The 22,058-nt window shown below is 36.0% G+C and overlaps 3 protein-coding genes, 2 long non-coding RNA genes and 1 pseudogene across 5 annotated transcripts; 2 read left to right on the top strand and 4 right to left on the bottom strand.

Annotated features, from left to right (window-relative positions):
• Positions 1-8,288: 8,288 nt before the first annotated feature.
• LOC148907779 (histone-lysine N-methyltransferase SUV39H1-A-like) lies at positions 8,289-8,878 on the bottom strand. The gene is made up of 2 exons (XM_089034798.1): positions 8,684-8,878; positions 8,289-8,588 (listed from the first exon to the last, which is right to left on the bottom strand). The coding sequence occupies exons 1-2, from the start codon at positions 8,852-8,854 to the stop codon at positions 8,289-8,291; spliced, it is 471 nt and encodes a 156-aa protein (XP_088890924.1). The 5' UTR covers positions 8,855-8,878.
• A 160-nt stretch (positions 8,879-9,038) lies between these two features.
• On the bottom strand, positions 9,039-21,604 carry LOC148907775 (uncharacterized; annotated as a pseudogene).
• LOC148907778 (uncharacterized) lies at positions 12,275-12,873 on the bottom strand. The gene is made up of 2 exons (XR_016120733.1): positions 12,830-12,873; positions 12,275-12,490 (listed from the first exon to the last, which is right to left on the bottom strand). It is a non-coding gene; the product is annotated as an uncharacterized LOC148907778 (long non-coding RNA).
• LOC148907776 (uncharacterized) lies at positions 13,447-19,446 on the bottom strand. Its single transcript, XR_016120732.1, has 4 exons — positions 19,136-19,446; positions 16,638-16,729; positions 14,516-14,641; positions 13,447-14,055 (listed from the first exon to the last, which is right to left on the bottom strand). It is a non-coding gene; the product is annotated as an uncharacterized LOC148907776 (long non-coding RNA).
• LOC116301050 (uncharacterized) lies at positions 13,952-17,463 on the top strand. The gene is made up of 11 exons (XM_089035364.1): positions 13,952-14,082; positions 14,349-14,427; positions 14,531-14,658; positions 14,765-14,841; positions 15,237-15,405; positions 15,679-15,755; positions 16,293-16,495; positions 16,628-16,750; positions 16,866-16,952; positions 17,046-17,155; positions 17,325-17,463. The coding sequence occupies exons 1-10, from the start codon at positions 14,033-14,035 to the stop codon at positions 17,076-17,078; spliced, it is 1,026 nt and encodes a 341-aa protein (XP_088891490.1). The 5' UTR covers positions 13,952-14,032; the 3' UTR covers positions 17,079-17,155; positions 17,325-17,463.
• Positions 17,088-19,119, top strand: LOC148907777 (uncharacterized). Its single transcript, XM_089035165.1, has 6 exons — positions 17,088-17,102; positions 17,325-17,483; positions 17,604-17,784; positions 17,878-18,095; positions 18,163-18,259; positions 18,729-19,119. Coding segments are annotated over exons 1-6 (672 nt in total). The 3' UTR covers positions 18,731-19,119.
• Positions 21,605-22,058: the final 454 nt, after the last annotated feature.

Genomic DNA, 22,058 nt, shown 5'->3' with positions numbered 1-22,058 from the left:
CCCCGAAAAAGCCCGCGACACCAAGATATTTTTGGCTTCAATGAAGTGATATGAAAATTGAAACAGTTGACCTGGCGTGAAAAACAAAAGTAATAAAAAAGACGAGAAAAGTATCAAGGTGTAGGAAATTGAAAGCGAATTACGTGTGATCACTAATTTTTCGGTAAACAGATTCTTTCAATATTCAAGCATTATGATTCGGCGAAATCTAAAATAAATAAAGAAATAAAAAACAGCGCACCCTTTTACTTGTCTTGTGTTTTTAAAATGCATATATATCGTTTCTTTTTAAGACAAACCACTGCATGAAATAATGAAAATCCTGGAATTTCCGACAATGGAAATCTTTTTGAAATCTCACGTGTCATGAGTAATGAACGCAAGGTATCATGATACGTAGAGTATAAGAGAATTTCTTGGTCTTGATACGTTGGTACATGGAGTGTCATGGGGTATCAGAATCATGATACTCTGTGTCACCGCGTGTCATTTAGTACCTGGATACGTATACCCGTACCACTGCGTGTCATACGTATCACGGTACAGTATATTTCGAGTGTCGTAATGTATTATTCTAATTTATTATATAATTACCAATGAAAAAAAAAAAAAAAAATCAAATATATATATATATTCACACGTGAAAATAACAAATTATTTTCAAGTGTGAAGATAACACCATTGCGATTGCTATTCAAAAATACACGGAAAGAATTGCCTGAAAAAACCAAACATACTTCATTGATAATTATATGATAAACAGAATATTATATGGCCGCTTGGAGATACGAATTTTATGAAAAGATCTCTCACGAGGGAGCGTAGCGAACGAGTGAGAGATTTTCAACACGAGAAGATCAAATCCTCTATTTAGATTTAGATTTTCAACACGAGAAGATAAAATCCTCTATTTATACTGCTGTCACTACGTGTTTCAAATTCGTATTGTTCTACGGAATTGAATTAGTCAATATATCGTCAATTTTCTCTTTTCTCATGCCCTTGTAGCTTAGAATAAACTATACAGAGTAACGCAAAATATATGATATGGAGAAATTTATGACCTTGCTTATTTCTTTTGGACCTTGCATTGAATGATAACGAGTCTTATCATGGCCGTGTTCTTCCAAGTACTATTTTTGAATTATTTGTGGAGATCCCCTAGACCACAGCACAAAAGAACAAGTCTCTGCCTACAGGTGAAGTTGCGACTCTTCTCTGCAAAGCGAGTGCTTGAACCTTCGGCCTTCCTCGAATGTCGGGGCGCCTTAAAAGGTCTTTTGTAGTTCCGAGGAACTTGACGGTGCCTTCACTTGACTGCATGGGAGGTTACTACCGGGACCCAAGGCCACAGATAACGCCGCCGCGCATTGATAGTACCTATTCTTTCGTCATGTGCAGCTGGTCGACGAGTACATCCCACCCCCTCACTATGAGCTAAGATTTGTGTCCCATGTGGGACCGGAGAACAACTTGCGAAAATCTCCTCTTGTAGCCGCATATTCATAGCATGTACCAATTCTTTCGTCAAATGCAACTAGTGACTGTTTCTTTATCCAATATGAGTTAATAGGTATATCACATACGCAAAAATCTATAAAAATCTTTATACGCATGCGCAGTTTGGAAATTTGAAAAAGCGATTGTTCCTATAACGTAGAACCAAACAAAACAAATGAAAAAACACGAACCGAAAAATTGCAGGCTTGAATTACACGAATTACGGCTCTAAATACCCGAGACAAGAATCAAAGAAAAAACTTATGTATACATACACGTTAACACAGTGTAAAATTAAAATGTATCAGAATTCTTCAAGAAATGTTCATTTGGGGTCAGTTTTTTTATCTTGCATTGCATTTCAAAGCAATAGTTTTTTTTTAAATAATGAAGTAATAATATACAAACAGCTAGAATAAACACCTGGTACAATACGAGACAATGTTATCATTTTTTCATCAAAAATACTATCATTGCAATTTCTAGATATACTATACTCGAATATCTAACTATAAACATCATCTTTATACAAACTACACAAGCTAGAGTGAAATCAGAAACCTTGAAATAAGGTTTACTGACAGTAAGACAAATTCAAAGAAAACAATAGAATTATAATATCTATTTCCCAGGTCAGTCGCCAGAAATCTGCGACATGGAATTTTACGCGCACGCGCAGTTTAACGCCGAGCCCTTTAAAAATGGACGACCATCTTATAATAAAATGTATGGGGATTATTTTTTAAGCGATAATTTAGTATATATAAAAGTCTTTGAGCTGACCCGGTGACCTAGCTTTGAGATATTCGCGTATAAAAGTCGCTTATGGTTGGAAGTTTTTAAGCATTTAAGTATGGTAACCTGGTTCCATTGACAAAAGTTCTAAATAATATTGTGTGTATATAAAGCCTTTGTGAAAGTGCAGATTTCCCGAAAATGCCCCTTCTTCTTTACCTCAACAAAAGAATTTTTGCAATTAAACTTACTCCGGTCACCCGATTATAGAAAGTTCGAATAACTGTCTGTCGAATTATGTCGTTTTATATCTAAAAACCTACCATTAACTTAGTTCCTTTTGCCTCCACATTCTCTGATAAATCCAAGATCTTCAAGAACAGCGATACGCCATTTTTAAAGGGAATAAAACCACATTTTGCTGAAAAATAGACCGAAATCTTCGCGAAAACGCTACTTCTATCCGCCATGTTGTAAACAGTTCTCTATTCGGTTCCAGGCTTCCCCAGTCAATTCATACACAGGGACCTCATTAGATATTCAGTTACATAAATCCATGTAAGGTCACATTTTATGACTAAAAATCGATTAAAATGGCTCATGTTTTTACAGAATACGAGCAAAAAATCTTAAATCAAAAGCTAAAAGTAGCTGATCTACCTTTAAGTTATATCAATCAATCAAGAGCTAGAGACCAGGAGTTTGTTTTTGCTATTGAAATCCCCTATCCTGTTCTGAAAGCTGCATATGAAACTCTTGGAGAAGTGAGCATAGAGAAATGTGAAAATTTCAACTATGTTGATCTTATTAACCTGGCGATACCAGGTGGATGGTTTTGCTTAAAACCCCAAAATGCAAGACTTCATGAACGTTTTAAGGATGAGGGAAAAAAGGTCAAGAGGTTGTTTTCACAGGTGAAAGGGAGAAAGAACAAGCTGCTACTAACTAAAACATGTATTGTTAGCATAAGGAGAATAGAAGTAGAGTCAGTAGCTGAGTTAGAAGGACAAATTGAGACACTGAATTATGTCATTGAAGAGTGGAAGACAAAATATGAAAACTTAGAGAAAGAAAAACAAGATCTATATGAAAGTTTAATTGAAGAACTGAACAACATCAAGGATGAAGTCATTGAAAAGGAGAAAATTAATAAACAGCTTATTGATTACATCGAACAACTTCAAAATGATCAATCATGCAGAGGCAAAAAAATCAATGAGGTTGGAAAAAAACAGGCCAATAGAAAGATCAAGAAACTTAAAAACACAATTCAATGTGCACTTTGGTTCTGTGAGACATATGGTCTCAACCTTAACTCAGTGAATTTGGTTGATTCAGCTGGCAAAAATCATACATTGAAGTATGATGACCTTGACATTGAGGATAAACAGAAACTAGAACAAGTACTTTACCTTCTGGATACATTTTTCATTGCAGATGAATTTTATCATGAGCTAACAATGATTCAAGATGGTTTACCAAAGTCTTATCTAATAAAACAACTTAGACAAGACATGAACAAAGTTGTACACATAGAGAGAACACCTGGTAGATGCCCTGGTGCACAATTGAATTTAAGTGTTGTGCTGAAAAACAGGCTTGAATCAATGTTAGAAGAAGATCCAGATTGTTTTCCTGATGAATTAGTACAAATTAAGTTTAGTGGAGATGGGTCTAAAATGACAAAATCAACCACATTTATCCTTGTGACTTTTTCCATTCTTCAACAAGGGGAGAAAGTAATGTCCTCAAAGGGTAACAATGTAGTTGGAGTGGTCAATGGAGAAGAGAGCTATGATACTATTTCAGAGTCATTTTCAAATCTATTTCAGGAAATAAATAACTTAATATCACAAGCTAAAATTGAAGTAAAAGGAAATGAATACAAACTAGAAGTATTCCTAGGTGGAGATTACAAATTTTTATTATTGGTTATGGGGTTAAATGCTGCCAATTCCATCTACTCTTGTTTGTGGTGTAAAGTCAGTGCTATAGACAGGTGGGACACATCAAAGGATCAAGACTTTTATAAGGGTGAATCATATCAAAGATCACTAGAAGATATTAAATCATGCTGTAAAAAAGCAGCCTCTGCAAACTATGGATGCATTCGACCTCCCTTAATTAACATTGATATAGACCACATTATACCAGATGAGTTACATCTCCTCTTAAGAATCACAGATAAACTGTTAAAAACTTTAGTATTTGAGGTCTGCGAAAGAGAGGCACTCGAGGAATTCTCAAGAACTGGGAACATTCCTACTGATACCTCCTTTGAACAAATGTTAGTAAAAGCAATCAATGAATGTGGAGTTTCATTCTCAATAGAGCGAATTCGTATATCGCACTTTTACATGCTAATGAATATTGCTAATATTCAAATGAGCTGTTTTCGAACGAAATATATCCTTGCAAATACTCCCACAAAACTTAACCATTCCAAACCCCAAACATCATATAAATGTATATGCTAACAAAATAAGTGTTTTAATTATCGATTTGTTAAATAATCTCTTTAGATATTTTCAAATGAACACAATCTCTGTGCCGAACTTCAGCTCAGTACAATAGAAACATAACAGGCATTGTTTGTCCTTCAAACATTTACTAAGCAAATTAAAGTCAACCCGTTTTAAACTACGTGCTTGTTGAGTAGACCAAAGTTTGCTGCAACGATTCAAGTTTCCTTTCACTATCATCAACACTTTTGTTTCACTTTTCCCGTGCAGAGGATATGGGCAGTTCTAAGTGCAGTCTTTGGAACAACCGTATGCGTCTTTCAGCCAAAAATGTTGTAAATTCAACACAGATAGGCAGCAACCAACGTGGGTGTCTCCATATCTGAGATACCGCTTTAAAAGTTTTTATCTCTTTAAACACATGCTCTATTTTAACTCTTCTTTTCGATAGAGCTCGGTTGAACTTTCTGGCACGTTTCCTCCCTCTTTGGTTTAACAGAGGCATCTGTCCTGCACGATTAGGTGTTAGTAGAGCTCCTCCATCAGGATAACCTCTGTCGGCCAACAGTTTAACACCTGGCGGTAAATCTAGGACTAAACCGGGCCCTATAGGCTGCATTAACCTATAAGCAGTCGCATCATGTGTGCTACCCAAGAAGCCAGCCTGAAGAAACCGAATATGGCCCTCATTATCCATTACAAATTGAGTGTTTAGGCAGTGATAGTGGCTATGGCCACTGTAAAATGGTCGTTGAGGCTCCGCCAGAGGGCAATAAATCTCATGCGGGGTTGCATCTATAGCACCGACGGCATTTGGTAACTCTGGCCAGCTGCCCATTAGATTTCTCCACTCCGCGAGGATTGGCCAGGTGATTTGATTTTGAAAATATCTCCACATTACTGGTAACGTTCTGTAAATAATGCGGATAACGGACGTAGGGTCTATATCAAACCACAGTGTTAAAGTGTCTATATGAGAATATTTACGTAACCACGTCATCACAAGCAGAACTTGGTTAACTACGTTTATTTTCAGTCTCCTCTGGCGTACACGGGGTTGCCCGTCTAATCTTAAGTTCTGCAAGGTTGGGAGGATATCGTTCGCAAGTCTGAGAAACGACACAGGTTTCGCCAGTGTTCCGCCAGAAGAGGTGCGCTTGCCTTGATATAAGAGAAAACACATCTATACCACGAAATATACTTCCCCGTGAAAATTCTCAAAAAGACGATGTTGTAAGGGAGACAGATTTTGTTGAGGTGGTGGCCTAATATAGGTGACAAACAGCAATATCCAGGCGACTATATTTAAAAGAACTACTCGGACTTGCTGCGCATCCATGCTGCATGAACTGCTGAGCGAAGATGCGCATTCCAACATAAAACACGGCATTTTTCATGCCATTCGCACGTGAATCATCACGCGAGCGCTATAAATTTACATTTTGCGCTTGCTGTGTACGGAGCAAGAGGATTCATATTTACACTCAGCTGACTACTTTCGAATTTCTAATAAATGAATTTTTCAGCAAACGTGCCAGGTCAGTATCTAAACATATAACTTTTGTGTTGGTGCTTTAGATATCAACCCTCAACCATACTTAGTTTGCTGTTTATTACGAATTTTATTTCCCTCCAAGAAAAGTCGGGTCGGAATTGGAAAGAAAGAAAAAAGTGTTGTTCTCGAATATTACAACACTATTAACAGCAAAGGATGGAAAGAGGTTGTCTTGACAGCACGACAGAAGATTGGAGAGATAGCAGCAAGCATGCCACAACACGTAGTTAACCTGTATTTAACCCAAACAGACGAGTCCCTGACCAGACGCATGCAAAACATAGTAAAAAGTGCTATGCAGCAGCCCTATGGCCCCGAGTCAGGAGAGATTGGAACGGAGAAACAATTTCTATTTTCAAATCAAACCAAATGCCACAAGATGAGAGAAGGGCTGAAGCCCTCAAGGTAAGGCTGGATCAGAATTTTGCTGATTCATCTCCTATCGAAGACGAGAGTATCGAACCTTTTGCTGATTCATCTCCTAGCGAAGACGAGAGTATCGAACCTTTTGCTGATTCATCTCCTATCGAAGACGAGAGTATCGAACCTTCTGCTAAGAAGAAGAGGAAAGTAGACACAGCGAAAGAAGCTAACCTCGCACATGCAAAGATGTGCGAAAAAGCTATGAAAACGATGGAGAATGTCAATCAGCTTTTTCTGAAAGTAGACAAATACATCAGTGATCAGAACGGAACAAAACCCTAAACAGAGAGACTTTTCAAGTAAAAACTGTAGAAATTCGTCGAAGAAATGTAGAATGATTTATTTGAATGAATTGAAACTTTCATGTTTTGTTAATAAAATAATGGATATAAAATGTTGTAATTTCCCTATAACGTCATACAGTTGTGCAGTGTTTCCAATTCGTGTCTTTTTTAATTATTGTTTCTGTATTTGAATATTAGCAGACCTCATTAGCATGCTAAAGTGTGATATACGAATTCGCTCTAATATGGAGGAAAAAAATGCTGATAATGCAGTGACTGAAATCAGAGATTTTACTAGTTTGTTAGGAAATGACAAAAAAAAACTTTTAAAGGAACTTCCCTCTAAACTGGATGGCATTCTCAATCCTGAAACTTGTGACACAGTAAAAAAAATCTGGACTTCCTTTGAGAAACTTTACAACATCATTTCAGAATTTACTCCAAAATCAGGTGATGCAGACAAAATTTTTTCTCAAGGTTGTGAGTGGATCAATCTCTTCTGTTCCCTCAGGGGTAAACGAACTGGCTATGAAAGACCAAGAGTGACACCATACATGCACATGATTCCCTACCATATCCCCACTTTCATTACTAAATATAACTCAGTAAAACAATTTACAGATCAGGGGGTTGAGAAGAAGAATGACACAGCAAAAAAAATATTTTTTCATAAGTCTAACAAATGGGATGGAACAAGAGACATTCTTTTGTTAGAAGAACGCCAGCATACACTCAGAAAACATGAAAGAGTCAAACAGAATCACAGAAAAATAAATCTAGAGTACTGGGGCTCAGAAATCAGAGAGAAGCGTGCTGAAAAAAGGAAAAAAGACAACCCAGATATGGAAAGTACTAGCTGCCCAATCCCAGCTCCTACCCAACAGCAAAGTGAGGACAATTATAATAAACAATCTGTTTCTCAACTTAAAAAGCTTTTAAAGAGGAAATGCCATGACAACAATATCCGCATGAAAGGTATTGACAAATTGAAGAAAGCAAGGTTAATTGAAGAGCTGGAAAAATTGGACAGTTGAGTTCACCCTCATGATACCTAAACAACAATTCAGTGCTAAATCAAAGTTCAGACATATCACATTTAATTTGTAAAACACCTATCTATTTAATACATGTACCTGGAACCCTTGCAAATTTTACACTGACCTTCTCAATATACAAAGGAGAACACTCTTGCACATTCCCATTCTTATCACAGTAGTGTGTTTTGGGTGTTTTGCCCAGAAAATATCTCATTTTCACAGGAAAAGGGACCTTTGATCCATCACCATGAATATCATACATACTGTACCATTCCTGGGGAAATTTGCATTTTTAAAAATCATCTAAATCATATAGAAGCCATTTTCCATAGACTAAGTCTTTCCTTTTAGCATTAAATAGACATTTGAAGACATCGTGACGGAAATTAAGGGTTACAGTTTGCACAACAGCTTTTCCTTTTAGTGCTGAGATAAGAGAGCTTCTTAACACATCTAAATGTTCTTGGATAAGTTCTTGTGATGGTTTAGGGTTGTTAAAATAATCCAGCAGTGGTTTAGAAATATGGTCCTCCGGCTCCCATGTGTTTTCAAAAGAGCTGTAGCTTTTCCACTTCACCAGAAACATAAACTCCTGTAAAGTGAATTGATTTGTTTTATAAAAAAACCAAAACAATAAGACCATATGGTATATAAGTTTACGATCTACAAAACATACAAACATCTTACCTGTCCATTTCTCCTTCTCGCAATAAGTCTCTCTGCCTCATAAACACCGATATTATTTTGAGAGTATCTTCGCTTCTTTTTTCTTGGAACTTCCAGGTCAATACTACTCAAATGATGCAGAGCTTTATACGAAAATGTCGGCAAACAGCGTTTAGCTCTGCAAGACGCCATGTTGTGCAATGGGGCAAACCGCTGTTCAATGTGCGCGGGCTCGAAAAGTCCCCGATTTCTGGCGATAATATATATAAACATCAGTTTTATGTAAATGTATTCTCATCATATGTAAATACAGATAATGGATTAGGTAAAGCAACAGTAAATTTTATGTTGGTTTTTAGTGAATATCTGTTATAATTTATAACATTGTGGATTTTGGCAAGGGAATAATGACATTGACCTTTTCTTTTTGTCTACTTGATGCCAAGATTACAGTCTTAACTGCAACACAACTTTCCTGAATTCTAGCTACTGGCATAAAGTTAGCATATGGAGGGACAGAATACTCAAAGTCAGTAGACCAGACTTGAAGTGGAGATGAGTACCTAGCTGTGCACAACGGGTGCTTAACAAACCAATCTACTTTTGCCAAAACATGAGTTATTCTTTCGGACTTGCCATTTTCTTTACCTAAAACAATGTCATGCGAAAGAAATTCCCTAATTACGGCTGGTCTTTTGCCACCATCAAACCAAACTGCAAAAACCGTAGAGGCCTGTTGGTTATCAGTTGGATGGGATTTATAATGACAACCAGAAAGAAGAAGATGTTTAAATTTCTGACAAAAACTCGACACATGAAGAATTCTATGATTAGGATAAACATATTCATACATGTGCCTTAATTTTGTAGCGTATAGAGCATTGACAGCAGTTTTACAAATTGGGGGCAGGGGAAATTCAGCCTCACTCTTTGAGAAGTTAATTTCTTGGGGGTTTCCATCCACTGATGCTGCAGTGGCTGTAAAAAGCTTAGGATCTACAGTTGTTTGTAAAAGTGTTCCTCTTTGCTTGACTGCATCATCAATGAGTTCTTTGATCTTTGATATCCTGCATCTCATCTGGAAATTCAGAGTTGATCAGCTCCTGCTCTCTGAAAAACTTGCGCATCATCTGTACACCTAAACACACAAAAAATTTTTTTTTTCAATAACAGTGTTGTATCACTTTCCATAGGTGGGATCGGGGGGGGGGGGGGGGGGGGGGGGGGTTGAGGGGCATGGGGACATGGGAACTGTATGTTCATATCAAGATGTACTGTATAAATTAAATAGTAATATTACAAGATATCACCTACATGTAGAGACCTTACTTTCGATGTCCTTTACATCGTTTGAAATAATAATGGTTTGGAGACTGGCTAATCACCCTTCCATGCAGAATAGGTGAATTGCAGAGGACACATCTCATGGAGGCCAACTCATGACTGACCATGAAACACAGCTCAGATCAAGTAAGGGTTGATTTTTGTTAAGGAAGGAAAACCAGAGAACCCAGACAACGTTCCCCCCTATGGCCAGGTGAGAACTAACAAACTCAATTCACTCATGGTGTTGAGTCCAGTTGTATGTGTTATGGTTATTACATTAGATAATATAACTTACCAATGTTGACATTATTGGTGTGATACTCCTCCAAGATTCCATTGTACCGTTCGAACGAAAAACACCAGAAAGAATATACTGGACCATAATCTACGACACACTCACATAAGTGTCCATGAAGATGCATGTTTGAAGTGCATCTTTCCTTTCCACACAGCTCTTCAAATTGTTTACAAAAAGACATCAATTCTTCATCCGCCTTCTTGCAACCAATTGTAGTTATTACTTTGGAGCATAAAATTTGGCATGCATGGACAAAGTGTGTCCACATACAGTACTGTTCATTGGGAATTAAACCCTTTAATGCATACAAAGAGTACACACAAACCCAGTTCTTCCACTGATCTGCTGTGAATCCAGTAAAGCCATTCAATATTTTTCCAGGTATTCTACCAATTTCTGTTGGAACCTTGACACAGTTAACACGAGTTTGAATTCTCTGAAAAGATGCATTACTGAGAAAACCCATATCTAACCAAGTGTTAAGCACATGCTTAGCAGTTCCAAGTAAAAGATTGTGCATGGGGTCAATAATAACAAATCGCACGGCATCATAATATGGCAGTTGGAATAAGGCAGAATATCTTGCTCCAGTACCTGATGAGATACTTTTTGCATCAGTTGGCGTTTTAGCATGCAACTCTCTTTCTGCATCTGCCTTGTGTTGATCACTTGTGCGAGGTATCCGGTTGTCTCTGTCAAAGCCTGAATAATCTGTTTTATCTCCAAACCTTTGTCTTGTAAATTCTTTGAAGCATTTATTGCATCCTGCAAATGAAATAATTTAACACCATAATATTATAGCAAAATCATACACATAAGAACCTGATTGTTTCAAGTTAGCCTAAAGAGGTTTTTTACATAAACATTGGCAATTCCTGGGAAATCAGGCTAAATAGGTTCTTTATTTTTAAGGGGGAAAAAGCACTTGTTGTTGAGAGAATATTGGTGCAGTCTATTGGTCTATAAAATGTGTGCATATAGTTTTGTGTAAATTCTTGAAAATAAAAATACAATAAATTGTGAATTCTTAAGACTTCAATCTTGAAGTGTTGTAATTAAATGAATTTGACAATGGCAAGAAGCTGTTTAAAATCATAGCCCTAAAAACATTTTTATAAAAATAGGCAGGCAATGACTGCATGTCTACTGCTGCTACAGTACTAAATGCCCTTAAAAAAGAACCTCTACCAATTTACAAAATTATTGCCTTTCCTATTTGAATTATATCAAGGCTTTAACCCTTTCACTGCTTTTCGTCAGTGACATTCTGTGTTACTAGAATGTATCTAGGATTTGTACTTTAAACTAGGATAGTGATGTGTGTGCACACACAGTTGGTTGATTTTGATTAGTTGATAAGCTAGTCACCTAGTTTGGCTTGTGTTTTGTTATTAAGAGAGTGCTCAAATCTTATTTGACAGTGACATTTTTAGCCCCTTTTGGCCACTCAAGAAAAAAAATGTTACATTCCTGGCAGGCCACTTTTGGCCTTTTTAGTAGTGAAACTTATTAAAGATCGGATATAAGATGATGTCAAAACATGAAAATATAAAACATACAGATAGCAAACGCAGAAAACAAAATCAAATATACTAGTGTTGATTGATATTTACCTCGCTTAGCACGGACGTTTCGATCCGGACATTAGGTTCCAGGCTACGCGCGCGGCCAAATTGTGTTGCCAAGATGATCCTCCCATGGCAACCAAAATGGCGGCAATTTTGAAAAATTTTCCCGGCAATTTTGCTTTGAATATTGTATAGTGAACGCTTTAAAACAAAAGAAAAATACTTGAATAAGTTCCCTACGGTTACGAAGATTAATTTGAGTGTTTCAATAAGACGAGAAGTTGATGTATTTGCAAATTATTGTAAATCATGCGACGAAGTGATTTTTCGCAACTCTGCCGTGAGCATGAAAAGTAACTTTACAAAATGCAATTTCTGGGATCACTGGAAGTTTTTCGTTGAAAAGGTGAGCCATTACGATTGAGCTTAGAGACTGAAATTTAACAAAATGAAGAATTCAAGCTCCTAACATTTTTTTTACTTGAATTACAAAGTAGTAAAAAATGTCTATTTTTACAAAAACATTTTTAGACATGTCAACTCAGTTTCACAGCGACTGCTTGGCAAAAACCTGCAGGATTTGCCGTCTCTATATGGGCGAGAAGCAAACTATTTACGTACACAGTTGCAAAAAACCTGAAATAAAAGAAAAATTAATGGTTATTTTTAACATAAACATCGAAAATGATGATGATAACATTCATCCGAATAAACTTTGTAACAACTGCTACGCAAAATGTTGCAGAACAATAACCGCTGAAGATGCAACATGTAGTGTCGTGCCTTTTGCACGGACTCCACACGTCGATAATTGCCAAATTTGTACATATTTTAAATCAAAACAACGTGGTGGTAGAAAACGAAAAAGTTCTGAAGGTAAAGGACGTCCCAAGAAAATAAAGGCTCTCAGAAATGACCACACACTCTCCAACATCGCAATACCAGACGATATCATTCCAGCCAAAATCATTGAACCTGTTCCTGAAATTTCCCGTTTTTTGAATCCTCCTCATGATGTGATGTGTCCAATCTGCAAAGAAGTTCTTCAACAGCCTCTACAGTCTTCCTGTGAACATCATTTCTGTCTTGAATGTATCCGGAGCTGGCTAAATCATACTCAAGAAAATTCAAAATGTCCTGTGTGCAATTCTCCGACATCGGCGCTCACTCTTCAGAAACCACCACGAATAGTTCTAAACATTCTTCGTTCTCTTTCCGTGCTTTGCTCCATTTGCAAAAACCCCTTCCCCCTAGATCAGCTTCACGGTCACGAAGCTACGTGCGTCAATTATCTCGCCCAGCCTTTCACATTGACACTGCCACAAATAATGGATAAGCCACTGACAGAGCCATTGGAGAAAAGCGAGGAGATTATAGCTACAAAATTAATTAAAAGGAAATTATCAACAAATGAAGACTCGCATATTATCATGAAAACTGGGGGGACGGTAAGTATTCTAAAAGGCAAACCAAAACAGAGTATATTGTATTACTATAAACAAAACTCCTATTAAAAATATGCAATGATATTTAGATTATAAATATACAAACAATATGCAATGATGTTTACTGATTATAAATGTACAACAATATGAGCAGTATTTAGTGGTTTTAATGTTGAACACTTTTGGTGTTTGTACTCTAGAACATCTTGATCAGTTTATCATGTTTCTACTACAGTGGAACCCCGCCGCCTTACGGCCACCCCGTTAATACGGCCATTTTTGAATGTCCCTATGATGGGCAGATTAGCGGGGTTCCCCTTTATTTCATTTTCTTTTCCACATTCCTTCTAGCCTTTGAAACTGTCAATTGTACATTCGCCTCGGGTTACAAGCACTGAAGCCAGCTTGAAAACTATCCAGCGACGCGCATCATTTATAGAAGAAACAAGGAAAACAATAAGTGGTGGTTCTTATAATGACTGTAAGATTCAGAAAACGGCAGAGTTTAGACGGTGTAATAAAGAAGAAAGACAAAAACTGATTAAAGAGGTAAAAAAATACATATAATAAAAAATAGAAATAACGTTCTTGGTCTTATTTGACACAAGTCTTCTTATTCAACCTTACAAAAAGTTCTACCTAAAAAAAGTCGAGGAAACACACATAATAATTAGTGATTTAATTCTATCAGGCTGGTCTGAGTATCGACATTCCTCCAGAACAAGGCTTGGCCATGAAGTCTGATCTTGGGATTCCCTGGAATAAGATACGCAATATAAGAAGGTTATACACCATTTATACACACGCACATAGGTCTTTTCTGAAATTGCAATATACATTGCATTGTGGAATAGATTTGGTACAAACATCTTTTGTTCATTAAGCCAAATATGGTGTTGTTTGTTTTAAAGCTAGACCACAATGCACCATGATTTTGTATTTCAAAAAAGATCTATTCTGAAAATAAAATAAAGTGATTGATATACATAGTTGCTGTATTTTTTATATAAAGAAACACATTTTTCTTGACAACATAAATTAATTCACAGATGGCTATCAAGTTGGGGAATAGAACTGGCAAGTGAGAAAAAACAAAGATCTCTGGCTAAAGAACAACAAATCGATGAAGCAAGTGGATAAATAATATTTGGTGATTTCGTAACTCATGAATACTTCATATGATTCCACATTTATACTGTAGTTAATATTGCATTACCTGTATCTTTTTCAGGTTTACTGTGAGGCTGTGCCATTTGTTTTTTCAAAGCTGAATGAGCGAAGTGAAATTCGGGCTGCACCTTGTGGTCAGGTTTCAAACTTGAAATCTATGATAGAAGGTCACCTGGAAGCAAATAAGAAGTAATTAATATTGTTACATCATGAAAACTATAACAATAAAAGTAAATATTACCAAACTGAAAACAGTACACACTGTATTGTGCAATTACCATATTTTATGTACTAGGCATCAAAGACTTACATGGCACGATGGGTTAATCCCAAAAGATGAAATATGGCTAAAGATTGGGGGAGATAAGGGAGGTAAGATTGCACATAAATTTTAGTAATTAATCAATTTGTATTGATACCATTATCAGCAGGAGATAGCTATATGACAATGGAAGCTGGATATACAGTTACTATATGGAGTTGCTGATCGAACGAGTACCAATTAAAATGGAGTGAAAAGAACTATCACACATCATACAAACAAAATTAAATGGCTCTTTTTGGAGCCAGTAATAAAAAAATAAAAGTGAATGGTCCAATGCTTCTTAAAAAGATATTTAAAATCAAACGTCTCTTTTCAGAGCCCATAATAAAAACAGTCAATATGAAATGAAGACAGGTCACATGACATGTTTATCTCAAATTTTCTGAAAAAGAAATTATCTTTGTTATCACCTGTTCCTGTTAATTTTGCTTTTTGATTTAAGGGGGAAGTTTCAAGATGGGATTTGAAATTGCCAACACAGCAACCCCAAATTCAACAAGAAACACTGTAGTGTTTAATCTTTTTGAGGCTCCAGACAACCCACATAATCTTAAGGTTGGGTTGGACAGATATGTCAATAACATAGACTGTCTACAAAAAGAAAAATGGAGGCATGTTTATTAATTGATAGGCATTGCTCATATCACAGCTTTTTTCTTATTTAAATCTGTATGCTTTTTCTATTGTAAACATATGCAACTTATTTATGAACAGTTATGTTTGTCAATTTAAATTGTTGAAAAGTTATAGATAACACAATCATATTCAGGTACATAATGTCCATAAACTATTTAAATGAGAAACTGACCAATGATTTTTATACATGAAGGCATTCATTCAAAATTAGTGTCTAAATTGACAATTTTAACTTTTCAATATTTCAGAGAATATAAACTAATACTTTTTGCATTTGGGGACTACTCCTTTTTATGTGACTTATATGGAATTTCAGGAGCAAGTGGTTAGTAAACAGAATATATATAATATATAATTAGCATATACTATGGTCACAACATCGTAAGAATGCACGCTCTCATTGGCTAGCTATCTCGGAATACTGAGACCATATTCACTCCACTGAAGCAGGGGATATTGAGCTGCGAACAAAATAATGACTTAAAGCAATCACTTTGCGACGAGTGTTGTAAAAATTGAGAAAACAATAGAACAAATAGCTTAGCATAATCAAAACTGAAGCCATTATTCATGAACAAGTGCTGAATGAATTTGGAACTGAAATGCTGAAAAATAACAAAATTTTGGTCTTTCTTTGTTTTTTTTTAAATGCAAATAAATCATGCTTTTTGTAAACAGTATATGCTAAAACAATTATTCACCTCAGGCTCAGTGGTTATTGGACAACATTTACCTTGCAGCTTCAAGACTTTCTGCTTGGTAAATATTTGCTTGATAACAACTTTGCATTCCGTAAATAATTGTTAACTATATACTTTAAAAATTATCAGGAATAATACAAAACACAAAAATGTATTTTTAGGAAGACATCCATGTCTGTGGTGCACGATAACCCAGACTGAAATGAGCAAACCAAAATCAGAAAGAAAGACCGAACCATTGAGAACCCTTCAAAGTTTGAGAGATGATAATGCCAAGTATCAAAAAGATGGATCACCACACTCAAAAGCCAAACTGTACAACAATGCAATAAGACCACCACTTATAAACATTCCTATTGATCATGTAGGTAACTTTTATAATATTTGTAATAAATGTCAATTCAGATGTTATGAATATGAGTAAAATGCTAAAACATTTTAATTACATAAAGACCAAAATCACAACTTTCAACTTTATATATTTATACAATCTTAGGTTTGTTTACCTGGTTTGCATATCAGCATTGGTGTTTTCAATAGGCTGTATGACCTCCTCCGACAAGCACTTCACAAAGTGGATTTACTGGCAGCTGATGATCTAGCAAAATCAAACAATAAAGTATGGTTTGATAGGAGTAATTATTTTCAGTTTGATAGCCTTTTTGTTTATTTGTAATATCACATACACATCAACAAAATTGTATAAACTAATAATTTTCAATGCTGACATGTAGACTGGGTGTGATGCTTTTCAAGATTTTGTAAAGTCATTGTCATTGTATGAAGAAACAAAACTGAAAGAAAGCACTTTGATTGAAGAGGTAATGTCTGTAATAAATACACATGCATACAACTCAGCATACATGCTAAATATAAATAGTTAATATTCTTTAACATACATTTGTACAAATTAGCTTGTGAACATGATGCAATATTTTCATTACTGAATTCCACTGATGGAGACAAAGACAGTGAAAACATCTTTAAAAGAGCTGATGAGTTACGCCATCAAGCTGATGAACTGGTAAGTTGCTTTAAGTAGAATGAGATAATTATTGTATCATCCAAATCGTATTTGGAGCAATGTTTATTTTTAATATAAGGGATTTTTTATCAATTGACATCAAATTTAAAAATAATCATTGTATAAATTGCTTCAGTATCAAAAAGTAATATTTACGATTCATTTTTAGAACAGACAAGCAGAATTACAGGCAAAGACTTCAAAACTAAAAATTGGAGATGGACCATGCGCAAAGAAACTAGAAAAAGTTCTCAAAGAAATCGGGGCAGAGAGACAATCGTACCATGGTGGAAGCTTTAACGGAAATCATACTGATAAATGTCTTAAGGTATTGCCCAAAAAAATGAAGCGTTGTATATCTAGTAAGCGTGCAGTTTTAGTTAGTGCATAGTATATATATGAGCATAAAGTGTCTCATCTATTTTACTATTTTTCTTTACTCCTAAAGGCCAAAAACATCAATTTGCTCTCAAGTGTTGCAGTTGAAGTATGCAGTGAGCTTGGCATTGAGTTATGGGAAGCTGAAATGGTTCAAGATCAGTTCTCTCAAGTGCTTAATTCTTACAACAATGTACACAAGACTATGAACAAAGCTGTCAAACTTAGTGATGAAGAAATAACTAAACTAGGTAGGGACAGTAGCTGACATGGTCATTATGAAATTATTCTTATTGATGGAGACATTCAAACACATGCATGTAACTATTTTACTTTGGTTGCAGAATCAGATATCAAAACATTTTTGGCACTATATCGCCACTTTTTTCCGTCAGCAAGCATCTTCCCCAAGCTACACTTTTTAGAAGATCACATGGTTAGCTGGGTTAGGAAATACAACACAGGAGTAGGTTTACTTGGGGAGCAAGGCATCGAGTCCATACATCACTCATTCAATGAGTTAAAACGTACATACTCAAGTGTGAGAAACCGTGTGGACCAGGTAAAACACCTTAAATTTCAAGACATGTGGGCTATATAAATAAAATTTATTATTTTATTATTATTAGGCAAAATATATGCTTGAGGAACATCACAGAAGATGCCATCCTGACAATATAAGCAAAGTACCCCTAAAGAAAACAAGGAAGATTTGCAAAGAACAATGTACGTAAAATTACAGCCAGTAATAACACAAAAAAAGGGAGTTTGCTTTTAAGGTCTTCACAATTTTATTTTATTTTCCTTAGATTTCTCCTCTTTCTTCTTTTTCTCCTCCTCTAGCCGCCTCTTCAAATCCATCCTCCTCTTCAATTGCTTCTCATCTTCAGCTTTTTTCCCCTCTTCAGTTCTATGACATATAACAATAAAGAACAGCTAAACATTTGCAATATTTAATTAAATTATGTTTATACCAACGAAAAATTGACACTGAATCTAATTAGCATATAGGTTTGTCAACGAAACAATTATGGATACATCAATAATTATTTTAAGCTTACAGTATGCACACAAACAATTTACAGATATTTTCTTACAATTCCTTTTCATCATATTCTAGTTCGTGCTTTGGTCTTGTTCTAAAAAATAGACAATTTTAGTATGTTAACTTAATCTTAACTTGATTTTGTTTCAGGAAAAACAAGGTTGCATAACTAACACATAAACAAGAGTTGAGGATAATGACTTTGTACTTACCCCTTTCGCATGAAGTACCAAAAGGCCTCCATTTTTTCCTCTTTCGGGAGACTTTTATAGTTTTTCCAAGAAATATCCTTGTACTTTTCCGCGGCCATTATCAACCAAAGACAACCGATATTACTGTTAAAAACCTTCGAGCTTGAAGTTTAATGGCGGGAAAAACAAAAATGACGCGCGTGGCAATTCCCAGGGCGGGAAAACAGATCGAAGGAATGATCGTCTTTGTGGTTTAGAATTACAGATAAAAATAATAGTACATAAATCTTTGTAAAAAAAATGTTAGTAGAATATGAATTGTAAATACAGCACACCAACTGAATACCTAATACGATTAATGCTTACCTGAATCTGGGAAAACTTCCGATCCTGTCAAGAAATCGCATATTTTTGACGGTTTCAAAGAGATAATGGATAATTTCATAGCCGCCATTTTCTTCCACGAGCGAGACTTTCAAACATCCAGGAAATAAACGACTGCTTCCTTTTCTAAAACCATCCCCAGACCTTCATTGGACATCAATCTCAAAATAGTTAAAGGCCATGTCAAAATCGCTTCATATTATAGTCACTAAAAGAAGGATTTCTTGAGACTTCTCAAACCGCACAACTTCGTTGCCGTCCATTTTGAAAAGCCTCGTTTTCATGCGAATCGGAAGAGCAAGCAAGCGCTTACCGTAGCCTGGAACCTAATGTCTACAATTTTTATGAACGAAACATCCGTGCTTAGCTCCATGGCCTACAAATCCACCACACTTCCTTGATGCTGGTATATCACATGACAATGCAAGAAGTGCTGCTCTAAACATCTCATGTCCTCCAGCTTTTGTCTTCAATAGGATTCCATCCCACAGATCTATGAGTTCAACAACAAGTGGCTGAAGGAAAGTGTTCACATGTAGTTTTGGTTCTTTTGGTCCTGGAATGATGCCCACAATTATAACATTTTCAGGTTTAAAGCGCTCATCTCTAGGAAGGTGAATGGCATCCATGCTTTGTTGGTTGGAACCAGTCGAGATTTAACATGAAGCCAAATGTGTTTGGAACTGAGAGAAATGGTTGACCATCAACATATTGAAAGTCCTTCCAAACTTTGCCTTCAAAGCAATCTCCTAAAACATTATCTTCCAAATAGTCACTACGTATTCTCCATTCTTCACACTTTTCAATAAAATTTGGTTTCTTGATTAGTGCTTCAAGGGAATCTGACAATTTTTTGTAACAGTAGAGTTCCTTGGGATATAAGAAGTTTTTTCCAGATTTAGAGCGCATAGTTTTTGACAGTACAGCACCACATGGACGTCTACGAGATTGATGTGGGTGACGTGGAAATCTTATATGACTGCATTTTGCTGATACGATTTCTCCTGATAGTTTCCTTTTGATACACTGATCCTTTGTATAAAGAGTTTTACATTTTGGGCAGACTCCATACTTCACAAACCCATCTTTCTTAATTTTCAGAGACTTGTGAATCTTGTACATTGTTTCAGGATTGCTTTTGCAAACTCAACAAGTGCATCTGCTTTGATTGCCTTCGATAGATATATGATGAACAGCTTAAAAAACTTGAGCAGCAAAATAATTGCTCTATCTGACACCTTAAAAGTCATTTGCCAGAGGAGTAGAAACCAAAGCAGAACAGTTGTTTCTGAATGGGATTCAGGTTCCGGATGTACACTACCAGCATTGTTGTCTGTAATTATGTCTTCTTCTATTTCATCTGAGTACTCAAACTCGCAATCTTCCTCTTCATTGGCCTCAAACCCATCCTATGTAAAAGGGAATGCTCAAATTAAAAACAGTTATGTCATGCAATTACAGGCACATACACATAATCAGCTATGGCAATACCACATTAGTTCTTACAATTTCTCTATTGAGGGATGGGGGTGGGTTATACTGATGTTTTTAAGCTTCTAAAATTGATGGATTATGGAAAATAGAGGAGGGAATATGACTATACTTAAATCAATAATTTGATCATAAACAGGAATTGTTAAAAACAGGGGCCACCAAAAGAATGTAACGCAGATCTGAGTATCCGAACTTGTATACATCTCTGTCCATAAATAGACCTCTTTACTTTCGTGTGCAAATTGCCCATTTCAAACCATGTGATGTTTACATGATGGTCACTGGAGAAATCTTTATTTTTTTTTTCTGGATTGTTTCCCTTCATATTGAAAGACTAAGAATTCTCCTGAGACCATCATGTAAACATCATATGCTTTGAAATGGGCAATTTTCATACGAAGGTAAAGAGGTCAAATGATTGACCATATTTTTAACTTACTTCCACATGTTCACTATCAGGGGTATCTGAGTCACTATCTCCAGAAAATGATCTATCCTCTTCTGAGAAAAAAGCCATATCTTCTTCCTCCAAATTATGATTTGGTTGAAATTCATCATGATCAGGAACGGCGTGTTCAAGAGTTTCTGGAACATGATCAGCGGCTAAATCCCGTAATTCTTCGTGATCCCTAGTAGCAGTACTACTACCTGTACCATATAATGCCAGATGATCATAATAGGTTCTCTTGCTAACAATTGTGTTGCAATGCTCACAGTGATAGACCTTATTTCGAGCAGGAAGACGCTTTCTTTTTCCTGTGTAACGAAAATGCAATTATAGTGAATAAAATAGCTAGTGAATGATAGGACTTCATTTTAAAGCTGCTTCTCTCCAGCAATTCCTGGGATGATGTACTGTATATTTTAAGCAAAAGGTCAAAGTTGATCAGAAGCAGATATAAGCTTAGCCTACTTACCATGAAGATTTGGTTGGGATGACTCGCATTTTTGAGACATTCTACATGGCAAATGGTCGTAGTAAGTCCTTTTTCCCATCCAATTCTTACAGCAACTACAAAACTTTTTACTTTTGTTCATGTTTAAGGAACGTTAAAATGTATAATGAAAGAAATATACGATAAGAAAACCGTAGATAAGATCTGTAATGTAAGGATCAGCTTTCACAAACTCCTGCGTATGTTTGAACAAGCAAGGACTTTGTCCTCATCCGGTCTGTGTCTGTCTCTGTCGGGATAAGAAGCACGAGTGTGTTCACGTGCACGTTGTACGTCATAGCATTTCGAAATTCCTATTGGATGAAATTGCAATGGCGGGCTTTTTCATTATATCAATAGATGCAGAATCGATCACTTCATTCTTTCCAGTTCTGGCTTTTTGTGAGCAGGAGGTTTTCGATTTGTGAATTCACGACCTCTTTTGTGTACTGTAATCCATAACTTACATCTCTAAT

The sequence above is a fragment of the Actinia tenebrosa genome, unplaced genomic scaffold (assembly GCF_029948245.1).
Source record: "Actinia tenebrosa isolate PJP-AT-01 unplaced genomic scaffold, QUT_ActTen_1.0 PGA_scaffold3__52_contigs__length_22856419, whole genome shotgun sequence".
Taxonomy (NCBI): domain Eukaryota; kingdom Metazoa; phylum Cnidaria; class Anthozoa; order Actiniaria; family Actiniidae; genus Actinia; species Actinia tenebrosa.
The sequence above is the reverse complement of the archived record's forward strand: the minus strand, read 5'-3'. Positions and strand labels throughout refer to the sequence as shown.